Source organism: Coturnix japonica, chromosome 2 (assembly GCF_001577835.2).
Source record: "Coturnix japonica isolate 7356 chromosome 2, Coturnix japonica 2.1, whole genome shotgun sequence".
Lineage (NCBI taxonomy): Eukaryota > Metazoa > Chordata > Aves > Galliformes > Phasianidae > Coturnix > Coturnix japonica.
The window spans coordinates 105,520,179-105,537,429 of NC_029517.1; the positions used below are offsets into that span (position 1 = coordinate 105,520,179).

The 17,251-nt window shown below is 47.9% G+C and overlaps 2 protein-coding genes across 2 annotated transcripts in view; both read right to left on the reverse strand.

Moving 5' to 3' along the window:
* Positions 1–1,016: 1,016 nt before the first annotated feature.
* On the reverse strand, positions 1,017–9,095 carry PRDM14 (PR/SET domain 14). Its single transcript, XM_015855669.2, has 7 exons — positions 7,461–9,095; positions 7,309–7,368; positions 7,074–7,231; positions 6,659–6,929; positions 5,517–5,719; positions 4,279–4,380; positions 1,017–3,639 (listed from the first exon to the last, which is right to left on the reverse strand). Exons 1-7 carry the CDS (start codon positions 7,894–7,896, stop codon positions 3,409–3,411), a joined length of 1,461 nt encoding a protein of 486 aa, XP_015711155.1. The 5' UTR covers positions 7,897–9,095; the 3' UTR covers positions 1,017–3,408.
* A 5,787-nt stretch (positions 9,096–14,882) lies between these two features.
* NCOA2 (nuclear receptor coactivator 2) overlaps positions 14,883–17,251 on the reverse strand; it is a gene marked incomplete at its 5' end in the record, with an annotated part of 73,736 nt that continues 71,367 nt past the window's right edge. The window contains 1 exon segment of the mRNA NM_001323218.1: positions 14,883–15,194. Within this exon segment, the coding sequence (NP_001310147.1) occupies positions 15,183–15,194 (12 nt within the window). The 3' untranslated portion in view covers positions 14,883–15,182.

Below are 17,251 nucleotides of genomic sequence, written 5' to 3' on the forward strand. Positions count from 1 at the left end.
CCTCATGACAAATTTGTCATTCTTGCTGCAGTCACCACACTTAGGATGAAAAAGGCAGGGATGGGACACCGGGAGAAAACTGAGCATTGACCCCTGTGGAAACAGCTTTTTTCAGCACACAGCTCCCACCACTGTCCTTCAGTATTGCCGTCTCCCAGCACTGCTGGCTGACCCCACTTTGCCAGCTTCCAGCAGTGACAGAACGGTGCTGTCAGGCTGCTTTTCCCACTGTTTGCTGGTGGGTGCCTTGATGGAAGTAGCTACACTTCAGCCTTGGGGGCTGGGTTGAGGATCAAGATTAAGCACAGATTCTCTTTTGGTCGTTTCCTTTGGTTTTTCACATCGCTGGGAAATAAATATATAAATAAATAAAATCCACTTTGCATGAAAAGAGTCATTCGAGGATGTTGTTGAAACTGATACTGCAGAAATAGATGTTTCTGCATGCCGTCTTCCTCTTCTGTAATGGCTCTTACATTAGAGACTGTAGTAGGGGGGGGGGGGGGGGGAGCTGCTGTTGTCCACTTACTTTACTAGTAAAGATTGTTATTGAATGAAACCTTTAATGGTGTGCTTACGATCCTACTCTGCTAAGAGCTCAGAGCCTGTGGCAGAGTAGTCTTTCTCTCCACCTTGACAGCTTTTGTGGCATCAATATGGGTAATCCCTTCAGTGGTGATCAGCCCCAGCTGGCCAGGGGACTGTGGTGGCCACATGGAGAGCCTGTGGGTCGCTTGTGGGATAGCAAGAGCTCTCTGGGGAGCACAGTTACCCCCCACCACCATCACATCCATCCCCCCCTCCTTACCACCACCACCCAGAGCTCTCCAAACCACACAGAGCCCTACAGCACTATGGCCACTGCAGGGCAGGCAGGGAAATAAAGATGGTGACTGTGCTCATCAGGGCACAATGACTTACAAATGACCCGGTAACACCCTTCATCCATTCATTAATAGCTCAAATATACAACTGAGATACACTGAGCAGAAAACAACTCGTAGCCAATTCACATATACCAGAGCCCCAAATAATTTATTTTCTTCCTTTCTGTGAAAAGTAATTATCATAAAACATTTACATATATGAGTTTAATGAGCAAGACAAGAGGTACCTCAAGTCACAAGGACAAGCAAAACTCTTCACGTACTCTTTTACAGGCAACTCATCACACAATGCTGTAGAAGAATGCTAATAATATTTGTGGACAAGGTAGATGGGGGTTTTCTTTACGTAAGAGAACACACACACAGCTATTAAGGCGCTGCAGAGGATGCACCACTGAAACAACCCCCATAACTAAGTACCACAGCACTTCTCATCCATTCTCAGTCACAACTTTCTTTCAATAAGCAGCTGATGATATTAACAAACCTGGAGTTATGGGCCCAAATCAGCAAAACCTTCCCATGCATAATTCACATTTCTATCACCCAGGGCTGTAGATGCATGAGAGAAAATACCTGTATGTAGGCAGGCTGCTGTAACTAAGGCTCAGTTCCCTCAGCTGCATTCATCCATGGATTGCTTATTTCAGATGCTGCCCAGTGCTGGGCCTCAATATTTTACTTACAAATTGTTCTATATATAATATATATATTTCTATTTTCAATTTTCACCATGAAAATGAGGACAACACAACTTAAAATACAACAAGCCATATAAAAGTTAGTGCAAGTCAATACATGTACTTATACAGTATCTGCAAGACAGAATGTGCAAGTAACTTCCAGTTTTATATTGTATTTAAAGAGGTATTAAAAGTTGTCAGGCACAGAATACACTTTCAGTTTCTGTACTTATGCTCAAAAAGTCCTTGGTAATCCTAGGTGACCTAGGATATAAGAGAACCTTATTGTCCCCCAAAACACCAAACTACCTGCATTAAAGCACCAGTGAGGGCTGCCTACTGTCTCCTGTGTGCAGCACAGCATCGACACAGGAGCCTCCTGTGGAAACACAGTCCCTGCCCAGCACTGACAGATGGAGGAGGGCTCTGTGCCTCCCATGCACAGTGGTCCATCAGTGCTGATCTCCTCCACATGAGCAGAGATTTCACATTGCCAGGGAATGCCACAGTTACCGATTTGGGGACTATTTTGCAACAAGTATCACAAGGGATTTTATGCTGAAAGTATTTTAGCCATTCGATAATATCTACTGAGAAAGCTTCATCTGGGATGGTTTGTAGGTACTGCAAGACAGGACGCATGAGGTTACTCAAGTCAGAGCACAAAAGAAAGCAAACTCAGTTTTCATCGAAGTCATTCTTCACCCATAGCTAAATGAGCAGCTTCTTCTATAGAAAACAAAAGGCATTTTTATGAGCAACCCTTTTCCTTTTGCTAAAAAGAAATCGACACAAAGCCCACATGTCAGTCTGAACTTGCATTGTCAGTGAGAAACACGGGGCAAAACTCTCCAGCTCTCACCCAAAGTAAAGGCTTGCCCATGGTTTGGGGAGGGAATTTCGCATGCAGAGAGATCGGTGGATTGAGAAGCCCCAAGACTGCTGTACACATCTCTCATTAAAGTGAAGATGGGAAAAGGGTTTTCTCCCTTTCCTTAAGTGAGGTACCAGAGTTGATTAAAAACCTTTATGCCTCAATACAGAGGAGCCTAGGGGTGAAATTGTGCCTACCCCTGGCATGTGCCAAGCCCAGTGCAAAGCTGCTACAGAATGCTAAGAGTGCCCACAGCCCACCTGGGAGAGCTGTCAGTGTTCCAGAACCACTTCAAGCTTGGTCTTCTGCAGATATAGAGTAGGTTACAACACAACCACCACCTCACAGCACTGCTGGAGCCATTTCACACACCTGCAGCCATTTCTATACACCCCACCCCTCTCTTCTGGGCTAAGAAAGAGTTGGTGTCACTGCTCCCAGAGCTCCGTAGTCAGCTCAGCTGGCCCTGAAGCCACAATTAAATACTCTTATGCTGCTCCAGCAGCATTCTCTATCAAATAGGGACTCATTAAAAGACTTACACGCTACAAAGAGACAGAACCCACACCAGGTCATGTGCCTAAATAAAACAAATAGGTTAAACCATCTTTGGTACACATACTTGCTAAGAACACCTCTCAAACAAGCCTTGGCACAGACAGCACCAGGCAGCCCATAGCTGCAGTTAATTAGGTCTGGTAATATCCATTACAATGATACTCACAGGAGGCTTTTGGGGAAGGGATGCTCCTGAAAAAAGAAGGGAGCATGGAGGAAGGAGTGGGTCAGTGTGTGTTAGAACTCACCCCAGTGCATAGTCAGCATACAATAAACCAGCTGTCTGCACACACAAAGGTATTTTAGACTGCCATGAGAGTCAATGCCTCCTGCAGCATGCACACAACCAACATACGCACACGTGCACCAATACACCCACAAAGCTGATCCAGGAAAGGACTCCCAGCTAATGAGCAGCAGCGTGGACGTTCATGTGGAAGCGGTAATCCTCCAGCTCTGGGAAATGCTGGCCACACACCGCACAGGTGCTGCCCTTGTCCTTGCTGTGCGTGCGCCGCATGTGGCTGTCGTGTGCCGCGTGTGAGGCGAAGGCTTTGCCGCAGTGCTTGCACTTGAAGGGCTTCTCCCCTGAGTGTTGGCGGATGTGTGTGCGCAGGATGCTGGAGGCTGTAAATGCCTGGAAGGGCACAGAGGGAGGGGTGGGGGGAGAGCAGGGAAAGGGGGTTAGAAGGGCTCCGCTTCATGGCTGTGGAAACTCAGAAAGATTTCTGATCGCGGACATCAGTAAATATCTCCTACGTGCCAAAGGATGAGAAGTCAAGTCAATACTATCCTAATTAGCTTTGTATAGGAGAAACATAATGCAGGTTTTCTTTGCAGTGTTTACGTTCAAAGTTAAACCCTTTCATGTTGATGAATGCTGGCTTGGAACTGAGCTGCTGGAATTCACTCATGCTGGGCCAGCATCCACCTCCTTCTGTCATGTTCTGCTCTGACTTTAAGTGTGACCTCTTAGCCCATCTTTCCCCTCACATGACTTTATCCCCTCACAACAACCTCACCTTTTAAGAGAGAATACTGTGAAGCATCCCTATATGCAATCCCTGCAGATCTCTGAGCAAGGAATTAGCACAAATTCTGCCCCATTGGAAAACAAGAACTAGGAGACCTATTCTCCCACTGCAACTGTATCCAGAACGTACACACTCGGCTTATCTGGATACCGACTTAAAGAGAAAGCATCTGTTTCCTAGATAGGAAAAGGGGAAGGGCAGCACATGGTGCTGTGAGGTGCTGGGACACGGGAGCTGCCCACCTTATTGCAGTAGACACATTTGTAGGGTCTCTCCCCGGAGTGAACCCGCATGTGTTTGTTCAGGCTGGAGGACTGCGAGAAGCTCTTCCCACACACCGAGCACTGCAAAAGGAACATGAAAGTCAGAGAAAGCACAGAATGGCATGGCTGGAAAAGAGCTGTTCTACACGGGGCTGAGGTGGGGATGGAATTCTACTACACACACAAACCCATCTGTGACTTAGAACAACTTGAAATACAGTCAGAAGAATAACCATTTTATTTTAAGACAGACAAATCATGCAGAATTGAAAGCTCTTTGTGTTTGTATGGTTAAAATTGCCCGATTAAAATGTGTCTTTCTCCAGAACATCAGCAGAAGATGCTGAGAATGAAGGAGAGAGATGGTGTTGGCAGCCCCCGGGGGTGCAGCCACTGCCTCTGCTGCATCACTGCAGGCAACGACACCCGGTGTAGAGGTGCTCAAGTCAAGGAGTCCATGGGGACACTCAGTGTAAAGGATCCCACCCATTATTTCCTTATCCCACTATTACTTTGGAATAAATCACCATCCTCGAGTTCAAAATAAAACTATCCTATGGAAGGTCATTTGTTACCGATACATTTCCCTTCCTCGCTTTTTAAGTCGATTTGTCATTTATATGCAATATCCATTCAGAACGAGTTTACCTCCCTGCTGTTCTTAACTGTTTCTTTCTTATGTGTTAAGAAACGAGTTACTAAAATCAAAGAGGAATAGGGGAAAAAGGAGAGGGGGGGAAAAAGGAAGAGTGAATGAAGAAGGAAAAATGGAAAGGAAGAAAGGAAGAATAAGGAAAAGGGAAAGAATTCAGTGATTTCGAACTGTATAATTAGTAGAATCATAGTAGACCTCAAATAATAGAAGCTTATTTTAAATCTCTTACTAAATTTTAACATTCCGACATGACATTCAACATCGGTGATTTAATTGTATCTATTTCAAGAAAATTGACGTTGTTTGGAGATGACCCATAAGAACAAAGGAGGGTGTTGGGGACCAAAGCAATAGCTGTGCCTAACTGGAAGCCCCCCAGCCCTTCCCAGCCCCACACCGCAGCGGGTCCGGCGTTACCGATGTGAGCTCACATCACATCGGGTTACACTTCGGGCTCCCGCTGTGTCCCGACAGCCTCAGCCTGGGACAGGCAGCACTGAGAGCGGTCGGGGGGACAAAGTACCTCCCTAAAGACCCCGAGGTAACAGCCGGGACATCTCACCTTGTGGGGTCTGTGCTTCTCGTGGACGTGCAGCACGTGGATGCGCAGCCGGTCCCTCTTCTCAAAGGAGCGGCTGCAGAGGTGGCAGGGGAATTTCCTGTCGCCCTGGTCCACGCAGCGCGTGTACTTGAGGTGCTTGTCCCGGTAGTAGCGGTAGGCGAACACCTTCCCGCAGCGGTCGCATTTGAAGCTCTCCCCGGCGCCTGCACGGCAAAGCGCGGTGCCCGTTAGTCCCCCCGGGAGGGGAAGAATGTTACAAACGGATTTCGGCGTTATCATCAACTAAACGCGAGTCGCAGCTCCGAGACAAACGGAACGCTGCCCCTCGGCTCCCTTTGTGCCGGGATGAGGGGGAAGGATGGGGAGGGGGGGAAAGCTCCGCGCCTCCCGTGTCCGCGGATGGGACGCGTTCCTACGGCACGGCCGGCCGCCCCCTCCCCGCCGCTCCCCTTCTCCTCCCGTTCCCCAAAAAGGCCCATGGATCCGCGCAGCTTTTCCGTCTATTTATCAAAACGCTATCAAACAAACGCGCGTTTATTTGGTTTCCTTCGGGGTTTTAAAACTGTTCTTAACCACTGAACTTAGAAACGATACACTAAACGTTTCGAACGTTAACATTACCCACTGCCTCTAATCGCAGGCAGCTATGTGGCATTCCCTTCAGCCCCAAAACGAATGCAGCTCTTTACCACCGGCTGCCCCATCGCCCGACGTTCCCCTCCCGCTGTCAGCGCACCCCCACCACCCTCCTCCGGCTTTTGTCTCCTCACAACCCTGACTTCAGCCCCAGGTTGGGCTGACGGCAGCGCCTCCCTTTCCTTCTGCACTGCATTTTAACCACAGTTGGCACCGCTGCGGTTGGATTAAACCAAACCCCAACCAGGAACGCAGCAAAAAGTCCCCCCGCACCAACAACCCGGGAACAACGGGGGATGCTTTACATTAACACCGCTACGCAAAGCGGGGCGGCAGAGGGTGAGCGGCACTTTGGGCTCCAGGATGGCCGCCCCAGAGCAGCCCGGCCCGGGGCTCCCCCACAGCCGTCTGCTGCGTGTTAAGAGCGGTGGCAGAGTCCCTTCGCTCCCCCCAGTGCGGGTCCGAGCGCGGTCCGGGGGGCTCCCGAGGCGCTGCCATGTTCTCACCTTCGGGGTGCTGCGGGGGCCGCCCCGCCTCCGGCATTCCCTTCAGGCTGATGGGGATGCCCAGGAACTGGACGTAGCATTCCCCGTACCACACCAGCAGCTCCTCCTTGGGCGCGATCTCCCGGCAGGTCTCGTAGAAGATCTGCCCCTGGCACTGCAGGGCCGTCAGGTTCTGCTCCTCGGGGAACCGGGCGCAGTTTACCAGAGACATCCAGTTGCCGGCTGCGCCCTTGCCGTCGATGAAGTGGCTCAGCTGCCCGTACTCGAAGACCTGAAGGGAGGGGATAGTAAGATCGGGGCCGAGAGCGGATCGTGGCCGGTCAGAGGTCCCCTCGCGGTTACCCCACCGCTATGACGTGCTGCCTGCGGGGAGCCCCGCCGCCAACATCGCCCCGTCCCCCTCCGCCGCGGCTACCTCCCACATCAACGAGTTGTCGTCGTAAGTCTTGATCTCGGTGGTGTTGACCACTTTGCCTTGGAACGGACCGAAGCGGACTCCTTTGGGGATGGGGGCGGTGCAGAACACCCCGAGGTGCCAAATGTCCCCGTAGGCCACGCGCAGCACTGCCAGCCCTGCGGGGACAGCGTGGGCTGAGCGCGACCGGAGGCAGGGAAAGGGGCGCAGGGGCGGACGGTGCCCCTGCCCATACCTTCGGGCAGCTGCAGCGCGTCCCCGTCGGGCGGCGGAGCCGGGGGAGATCGAGCGGCACCTGCGGAGAGGGACAGTCGTCAGCTGCTCCGAGGGGCCGTGGAGGAGGCACCCTAATCCCCTTCCCCATCCCCGGATTCCCCTTTCCCTTACCAGGGCTGGCGGGGGGCACGCGGAGCCCCGAGATGGCGTGCAGCCCGCCGGGCAGCTGGGGACTGCGCAGCGCCCCGTACAGCACCGCGTTCAGCTCCTCCTCGCTGAAGTGGAACCTGCGGCTCTGCTCCGCCGGCTCGCAGCCCCCCGCAGGCCGGGCTGCCCGCAGCGGGGTATCAGCCGGAGCCTGGGCGGGGGGCGGCGGGGCCGAAAGGGGCGGCTGGAGGCCGAGGAACGCGGGGATGCCGAAGGGAGGCATCGGAGGGGAGGGGGGCAGCAGGCGGCCCGGGGGCTGGAAATAGTCGGGGGCCGCCTCCAAGTACTGCGCCGGGGGCAGGAACGGCGGGTAGTAGGCGGCGAGCCCGGCGGGGCTCAGCCCGAGCGCGTCCGTGGCGTCCGTTGCGGGGCCCAGTTCGCCGGCCAGGGTCAGCGCCATACCGGGGGGCAGCAGGTAGAGCGAGGTCTGAGGGGAAGGCGAGGAGTCGGTGCGCCGCCCTCCTCTCCCGGCGCCGTCGGGGCGAGCGGCTCGCCGGCCCCCCGCGGCTATATGGGACCGGGCAGGGGGCGGCCCGCCCGGGGGTAGCGTGGCCCCGGGGGCGGGCGAGTGGGGGAGCTGCCCCGACGGGAACCCCTACGCCGGGGCGGGGCCGCCGGTGGTGGTGGTGGTGAGCGCTCCGCGCTGGCGGAGCCGCCCCCTATTTTGCCCCCGCCGCCGGGCACACTCGGGCGGTGCTCCCGGGTCGTGCGGAGCCGCTTTTGGCTGTGAGAAGGCAAAAGTCCGCTTCCAAAACCTCGGCGGCAGCGCTCAGGGTGCAAGGATGCAGAGAGGACTCCTGCTGCTCCTAGGCCGGGCAGGTCCGTAGCTCCGCGCAGCACTGCTTAGCGACAACTAAAACATCGCTGCGTTAGCAACGTCGTTTTTCTCTAGAACTCCGAACGCAGCGTCATACCAGCCGTTAAGGCTGGTCCCATCTGAGACCAGGGGAAGACACCTGAGAGGTTACAGTATGGCAATAAAAAATGAATTTGCAGTACTTTGTGCAGACAACGCAGTCCTGCGTGATGTGCCACCTTCCTCTCACAGCAGGGACACACCAGAAGTCACCTAGAGCCGCTACCGACTGTGGCTCCAACCAGTCACTGACTGTGCTTGACTGGAAGTGAAGCCATCCTCCAAGCCCTGATTTCATGCTGACTCTGCAGTTCCCACCTGCCCAAACGTTTTGGTTGGAGCCTCCTCTTAACCTTTCAGTCTGGCTGTGGGTGCTGAGTACTTGCAGGCAGTGCATTGAGGAGGGCCAGAACGATGCCAGGGAGCTCAGAGACCCTGAGCCTGAGCTCATTTGGGACTAATTCCCCTACCTACAGCCACCTTCTTTGTCCCGATTTCTGTTTGCAAGGCAGAAGAAGCCGACACACCACGTACAGCCAATGAGCACAGCAGGCTTAGGGAGGAGGCAGGAATGCAGCCCTTTCTCAAGGCAGCTTCTCAGTCTGTATGGCTATATGGATTTTTTGGCTTTTCATCATGTTCACTTTTCTCTTTCATTCCAGACCTCTATCTTTAGGGCCGAAGTGATGCCGTATTGCTTTACTGCTTTAGGAAGTGGCTTCAGGTGGGCAGCATCAGTAGTATAAAAGCAGCACCACAGTTAGTGGGAACCTTTTGAGAACTTGATTGCAAAAAGAAGTTTGCTTTCTCCTTCAAAATAAAATGCTGCTGTGGAAAGAAGAGGGTACATATCACTGTTGGGACCATTTGATGGTTAATCTCCAGTGACCCACAATCCCTGATGGGATGAATGATTTTATGGCTTAGAAAGTAGTAGCAGAGTGGGCATCTGCCTGCTCTGCTTAGAGACTGGAGAGGAGACAGCCTTGGGACACGGGGTGGGACTGCACTGCAGTGCCTGCTCAGCATCCCCACCTCACACCTTCCCACCTGAGCCCTCCCTGTCTCACCATGTCCCTCTGTGCCACATCTCCATGGTTCTTGAACACCTCCACTGACGGTGACTCCACCACCTCCCTGGGCAGCCTGTGCCACTGCGTCACTACTCTTTCTGAGGAGTAATTTTTCTTAATATCCTGATATCCAGCATGGCTCCCTGGTTTTCCCTTACACAGACCTGCCTCCTGGTTTGGGTCAGGCTTCTTTCAGCTCTGTGTGGGAAGTCCTTACGCTTCTCCGCTTAGCGGTATTTCAGAAGAGCATCACCTGCCAGCGGTAATGTGCCTGCACAGGAGATAAAGGTTCTGTGTGCTCCACTAAAGCAGGCCTACCCATGAAGATTTCATGATGTGACAGGCAGTGCTACCTGGTTAGGGTAACCCCGTTACGCATTAATACAAAAGGTAACATGCTTGGATATCTTAGGCCATTTAGGGCCAAAATCTTAGGCCATTTAGGGCCAAAACAACAGGACAGGAGCAGGAATTAGAACGGTGCTTTGCTTGAGAGCTTAATTTCTGTTCCTCAGGTGCATTTGTTTGCCAGGACCAAAGGTACCTATTTGAGGAACTGTTTTGAGCGATCCTTCTTTTGCTCCAAAATCCCATTTACGTCAGTACCTGTAAGCACTGGGGGAGTGCGGCATATACGGATAATACTGTGCAGTTCTGTCTGGGGGTAGGGGAGCTCCCTTTTATTGCCTGGTTTTGGCTCTCATTCATTTGGATGCAGCAAAGACAAGTCTGAGGATGTCAACACCACTGGGATTCTCAGTGAGGGGGCACCTGAGGTATTTGTGACTGGGGTTGTTAGCGCTGACAGGTGCCAAAGGAGGCTCACACTGGAATGAGATAAGGAATGTGGTGTTGGGCACACACAGATCTCACATCAACACTGCCTTTCACAGTGAGCAGCTGAGGGATGTCCCAAAAGTGTGTCCCTAAGTGGCTGCAGATCTCAAAGTCCATCTCTCAAGGGCTGCCATCCACCCAGGTTCATTCATGTGGATGTTTCCTGACCTACCTTTCCCCCAAGGATGCGTATAGTCATCATTACTCTTCTCTCTTTTACCCAGTAGCTGGGCTCTGGGCAGCCCTTTATCAGAAGCTGGGATTCAGCAGTGCGTGCAAAACTAGCAGACAGCCCTTGGCCACAGTCCCAGTAGGGACTTCAAGCGGTCCCATACCTTTCTGGGCAGAACCGATGGGATTTGACAGAGAGCAGCCTGCGCTCTTGCCAGGCACAGCAGCAGATGCTGCTGCAGCAGTGACAGAACTGTGATTTAGATCAGGTCAGAGAAGCAGCAGTTTGTTGCTATAGCTGGAGGACACAGCACAGAGCAGCAGTGACAGCCTCTACTGGTAGGAGCTGCGTTCCTGCAAGGCAGATATGGCTCATTTACACTTATCAGTGCTATGCCAAAGCCTAACAGGAATCAAGTTGTATGAGTCTGTCACATGCACAAGCCTGTGCAACTGTTCATGAGCTATCTGTATTCTACTTTCTCCTGCTCAAGAATTAATTCATCGCATTTACTGTTTCAGGACATCATTCGAAGGCCATCAAGAGGCCTGCTCGGGTCTTGGCATTTCTGCTTCCACACTTTGGGACCTGCCAGGCCAAGACAGAAGGCAGATACCCGAGGCTGCCATTTTTTCTTGCCATCCTGTGATGCCAAGCAGTGTTTGTTCTGCACAGTCAGACATACAGCCTCTGCTGCAGAGTCTGCCTCTGCTCAAACCATCGTGAAAGATGCTTGTTTAGGATCGTGTTATAGAAATGTGCTTACCATAATCTGTTTCCACAAAAAGCTACGCGATGAATGTGATGAACAGAATGATCAAAAGTAAATATTCCAAGTAATTACTGGGCGGAATATATAAAACATTCTTCAACAGAGAAAGACTGCTGTGCTGGTTAAAGCTGCAGACTACTCAATCCTGCAGTGCTTTAGTACTGCCTCCTATGCCCTGGTAAGAAGAAATGAAGACACGACAGAAACACGTTGAAATCTCTAAAGCCATGTAAAACCCGAAGGCATTAAAATTTATTAAATGATGCAATAACAACAGAATTCTTTATTTACAATAGCATTATTTAACATCAAATAAGCAAATAGCATCGGCAAAGCAATATTAACTTGCATAAATGTATTTAAAATTTCTCTGAATATATCTACCTTTGCATAAACTGCTCACACTAGAAATACAAACATCAATGCAGGTGAACAAAGTGATGTTCAGAGTTAACTCCGCTTTGAAAATAAATCACAACCTGAAACACTGTAAGCTTTCTCCTGAAGAACCATAGTTTATATATTGCTTAATTTTACCCTTGTATAATCTTTTCATATACACACATCTCAGATGCAACTTCATGATGAAACTGTACAAATAAAACCCACAAATGACATCAAGGGAAAAAAAAATTAAATGACAGTAAAATGTTTGAAGAAACGTGTCCATCATCTCTATCGAACAACATAAAGATTAAGTGATGATGCACTTATTCCAAAATTGTACACAATTCACTATACAAATATAATACATCAGACAGCTATGTAGGAATATACAATACTTAAAAACAGATCTAAGGCATTATGCTAGATTTTAGCATTTTGAGGTTCTTGCACATAGCTTTTACCTGTAGTAAGAAACTTAAAAGATTTTGTTTTAGTCTACAAAGAAACACCAGGGAGAAAATTCTAATTCAAATCAAAGCCACTACAGTAAATTTTCTTTTGTGCAGAGAATGCTTTTGCTCTTAGGCAGCATACTACCATACAAATACTAGAAAACTTGGAAATTCACACCAACAATTAATGGCTTCAGTTGCATTTCAAAACTGATTGTGTATCTTTGGGTTCTGCGAGTGGAGCTGCGCCACCCATTTCATCTGCTAAGCCCATATGAATTCCGTTTTTCAGCAAAGATTAAAAAATGTATTGTATAAACTGCAAAAACATTGCTTTTAATTAATAGGCCCAAAGGGATACCGGCGGGGGACAATATTTTCAAGATTGAGTACAAATTAATTCATTGTAGCAAAACAGCTCACTTCACTTTTTAAACTTACCACGTTACATGAACACTTAACCAGGTCGTATGACCGTGTAGATACGCTTATTTTTCACATTATGCGCCTTTCACATTTAGTAATGTAAGTAGAACACTGATTACTTGTTCCGTTAAACAAAATCCTAGTACTTTCTCCGACAAATTTACTGTATACACGATGACAATACTGATAATGAAGGGAATTGATTTGGCTTTTTTTGTTTCTATAGCGATCAATATGATCAGAAGATTCCTTCACTCACTTTTCTTTTTCTTTAGTCAGAAGACAACAAAGTCACGATGAACCCAAACTGAGCCGAAGTGATTGATAGGTACAACCTCCTGTCTTTCAAAATGGCAATGGATGACGGAGCATCGTAAGCACTATCGATGATGGGGATTTGCAGGTCTGCCACACAACGGGACAAATTTCCACTTGTCCACTGTGAAAAAGAATAATCTATCTGAAGAGGTTACGGTTAAGAACTGAAACTGAATATAACACTATTATTTGGAAACTCATCTACGCTTTGCGTTGCATGAAGCTGATTCATTCCAATTTAGACATTTCTCATACAAATAACATTTCGTCAGATACAGAACGCAAGTTTAACACAGACGTGGGTGTAATAATGAGGCTGCGGATCTCAGGGCTGATGGCTACTTTGGTTTTCCATCAGAACACGGAAGGGGGGTTCAGCTGACCCAATATTCTTTCTGAGTTTGACAGCCAAATGCTGACTGCTGGAAAGTGTAGTGTCCCCAGAATCGTGGCACTGCCCTCCTTAGAAACCAAAAGCATCGTAACGTTTCCTTGATGATCATAACAAGGAAACAGATGCCTTCCAAAGAAACGACCTATTTCAAACCACCTTCACCATATTTCCCCTCAGCCTTAGTACAGAATGATGTCTACTTTCACTCCCACCTGAAAAAATAAAACAAAACTGATCAAATGACAACAGAACAAACCTTTTACTCCCCAAAGGCATAGCTGAATAGACATTATAAAATGCACTGCATTTTACATGACATCCAAAAATTTGTGTTCAGGTTAGAAAGTCTGCGGGCAAAGGGCGAGGGGGAAGAAAACAGAGGTCAAAAACATCAATTTCTCAATATTTCCAGTCCTCAGAAACTGATGTCAGCTTAGTAAAAGATTATTCCAACCACAGTGGGCAAGAAAAACAACAACACCCTAACAGTGGCCTGCTTAGTAGTAACAGTTAGTTTTTCTAAGATTTGTTACGAAAGAATATAAACATACAAAAATCAAGAATCGGTTCCTACAGTGGCTGCATATAATATAGGTTAGATAAATGACATTATGAGCAGAATCACAAGGTTTAGAAAATGAGAAGTCTCAAGCCTACAAATTAGGGCTAATCAAGGCATTGTGATTCTTTACAAAACACTTTTCCAGGAGACACACACGGCTAAGAAGATATCTAATTTAATACTGAAGTACCTCATTTGGAATCAACTTCACAACATGTATATCTCACAAAAATTATACAAGTAAAACACTTAAGTTTTCAACTTAAATTATTGCTTGTTTACATATAAACTGGATTTTATGTACCTTACAAAACGTCCTCATAGTCCACACTGCTTTAAAATAACCAGAAACACACGATAGTGGTGAAGTCTGTAGTGATATCTGCTATCGGTATTACATGAATCGTTATTCCCCCGGCTGTGGGGGTGGGAACCAGGAATTATCATGCCTTAAAGCAGGTATCTTTAGCTCTTTGATATTACGCACCAGTTCTGCCACTAACATAATCAGTACATGCATTATCATTGAACATCGCTGCTCAGCAACCCTAACTTGCCGCCCAGATTGCTGGAAACACACCTACGTAAATAAAGGGGGGTAACTTGTTTTTTCATTGTTAGAAGAAAGAGGAAGATGACAGAGGTCAGGAGAGCCACTTAAAACAAATCAGGATTTGCTGATCGTTAGGAACTGGATTAAATAAGAATGTAGCAGACGTGTGTTTTTGGACTTGTGACTTTGCATTAAAAAAAAGTGTTACTAAAAAACCCAACCGAAGCGCCCCTTGTCAACAGCTCTCTCACAGGATAGTTCTCATCTCTCACACAACTCCAATCCCATTCAGAATTGCTCGGTGCAGTTTTCTTCATCGGTCCATCCTCTCTGACGTGCCGGCAGCAGGAAGGGCCCCCTCAGAGGCCTGCGTGCACCGGGCACCGTGTCCCGACCCTCCTCGTGCACTCGCCGCCCCACAACACAGGCCTTAGTCTAAAACACCAGTATGCAGACAGAACGGAATCCTTTGCACCAGAATGAGTAAGCCAGGGAAAACAAAGCCAAAAACCAAGGTCTAGAACTAAATGGAAACAGAACAAGAGCATGGTTCGTTTTTCCTTAAATACATACATTTAAATACATTCAATCTGACATGGTTTATGAAAACTGCCTGTCAACATTTACTTCGCAGGAGAGATCTAAGTTGCACTAAGGTGAATGCAGTGAACAGACTGAGCAATGTCTGTACGCTATAGCCTCAGACTGTCGAAGAGGAGGCTGCTCCCGGCACGAGGCCCCGCGGAGAGCAGGGCTGGGCCCAGCGGCACTGGGCGCCGGCATGGCTGCGGCACAACAAATGGGTGCAGCTCCTCCAACTGGGAAGGGTGTGGGGCCGGGCGCCCGCTCAGCTGGAGAAAGGAGCAACCACACCACCCTCAGGGTCAGCAATATTTCTGCAAAAAAGAGAGATGGAGAAACAGAGGTTTAATTGCATTCCTCACTTCTTTATTCCTTCCAGTTACCATAGATATTATAACGACCTGGCATCATCTGCCACTTGTGGACTGCACATAGATGCACAGCAACACGGTTTTAGAGAAGTCTTGTACCTGAAGCATCCATAAAATGTCCCTGTGTTTCAGATGCACACTTACAAAAGAAACAGCCATCTTGATTCAATTTCTCCTTCAAAAACCATAATTAAAAGGGGGAATAAGGAAGCAAAAAAAAGCTTCAACTACCAACCCCAGAGATGCTCTTTACTTCATGCTTACTTACTGCAGTGTCCTTACACAAACAGAGTACAAGCTGGTTTCAACTGCATTAATTATCCCTTACTTTCTTCTTCTTATTACTTCTTTAAAGCCTCAGGATGTGGTTTTCACGGTTGTTTTAAGATCGTCCCTTCCAGTGAGTGCAACCTGTGCCTCTCCGCAGACTCCTGCTCCCATGTGGCTTTGGGGTCAGGCAGGTCAGAGAGCTAATCTAGCTGGAAACCAGTTTTTTTTTCCCCCGGGGTTGTTTCCCACTTGAACCCATTGGCTCCTCACTGGGCAGTCCCCCGCCATGCAGGAGGTAGGGCTCATTGCTCAGGGATGGCAGCAGTAGCTTCTCTGCCAGCCCACAGGAACACCATTTACCCATCTTCTGGAAGCCACCCACACCGTCCTTTAGACTTTACCTCCCTTTTCTTTGCAATCACAGAAGGGCTAGAAGCACACCTCCACTGTCAAACAAAGCCACTGTGGGAAAGCATCCCACAGACTGGGAAAGCAACGTCTGAGCTTTTGTACCAAGAGTGGACATTTCACAAACAGTATCTCTACAGAGGTGCTCAGTAGATTCTTCCACTATACCACTGACTCAAATAGAAATGCTCTTTAATGCTTTTAAAATTATTATTATATTTCTATTCTAACAAAAATCTATTTTGTAGGGTTATTAAATATACAAAAGGGGGAGTAATACAAAGAAGGCACAAATCTGTTTCTAGATATCTTTTTTCCCCCTCCCTTTTGTTTAGAAATAGCAAGAACAAGGAGGACACTAAAGAGATTGGCAGACAATTATTTAAAGGCCAATATGGAAAGTGAGAAAAATTACTTCCGTAATGATTCATACAACTTGAACACTAAAAAAATGCCCAAGGTTTACAAAGAAGCAACCTGGAAAATGCCAAGCTTACACAGTATTCTCCAGATCATAGAATCACAAGGTTGGAAAGGACATAGAAGGCCATCCTGTTCAGCCGTCCTTACATCATCATTACTGCCACTGAGCTACTGAACCATATCTCATAGCACCTCATCCAGACGCCATGTTGTTTGCCAAGATGTTTACTTCCAAATAAGAGCAAATTCAAGATTTTCTTTTACAACATGAAATTAATAAAAATAAGTTGGTTTCAATAATCACAAAATAAAAACTTCTTCAGTTTTTCAGTTGCAACTACATTCACCTTTTCGAATGAAGGGTACTTTGAGCCTTGAAAGACAGAAAATTCTGTTTTCTAAAACAGTTCCTTGATTAAATATCTGTATCATTCTTGCATGTCCTAAAAGCTCTGAAAATTTTAACCGTAATGTGTTAAAACAAAGTGAAACAGCATTAAGGACACAGAGCAGAACAGTAAACACTGAGACCTGACATCCATGGTTACATGGATTTCAGCAATACTCCAGCATTTCCTGGTTACTCAGCTGTAATCAGAACGTATCCCTTTAAGTAATCCAGTTGTTGAGATCAAATTTAGGAAACAATGAGAAAACCCTCTCCAGTCTGCCTGATGAGTTTCTCAGTTTCTCATTTGTCAGATTAATTTCTAGGCTTTTATATGTTAATGCCACAACTGTTAAGGGATGAAGCCCATTAATCCTCTCTTCAGCTTTCTAATTACACAGCTCGTGCTTTAATGTAAGTATCTTACATAGGAGTATAGTTTATAGCATAGAAGTAGTAGCTACTTAGTCTCTATTACAGGTCACAGTTCTGTAACAGATACTTACAGTGC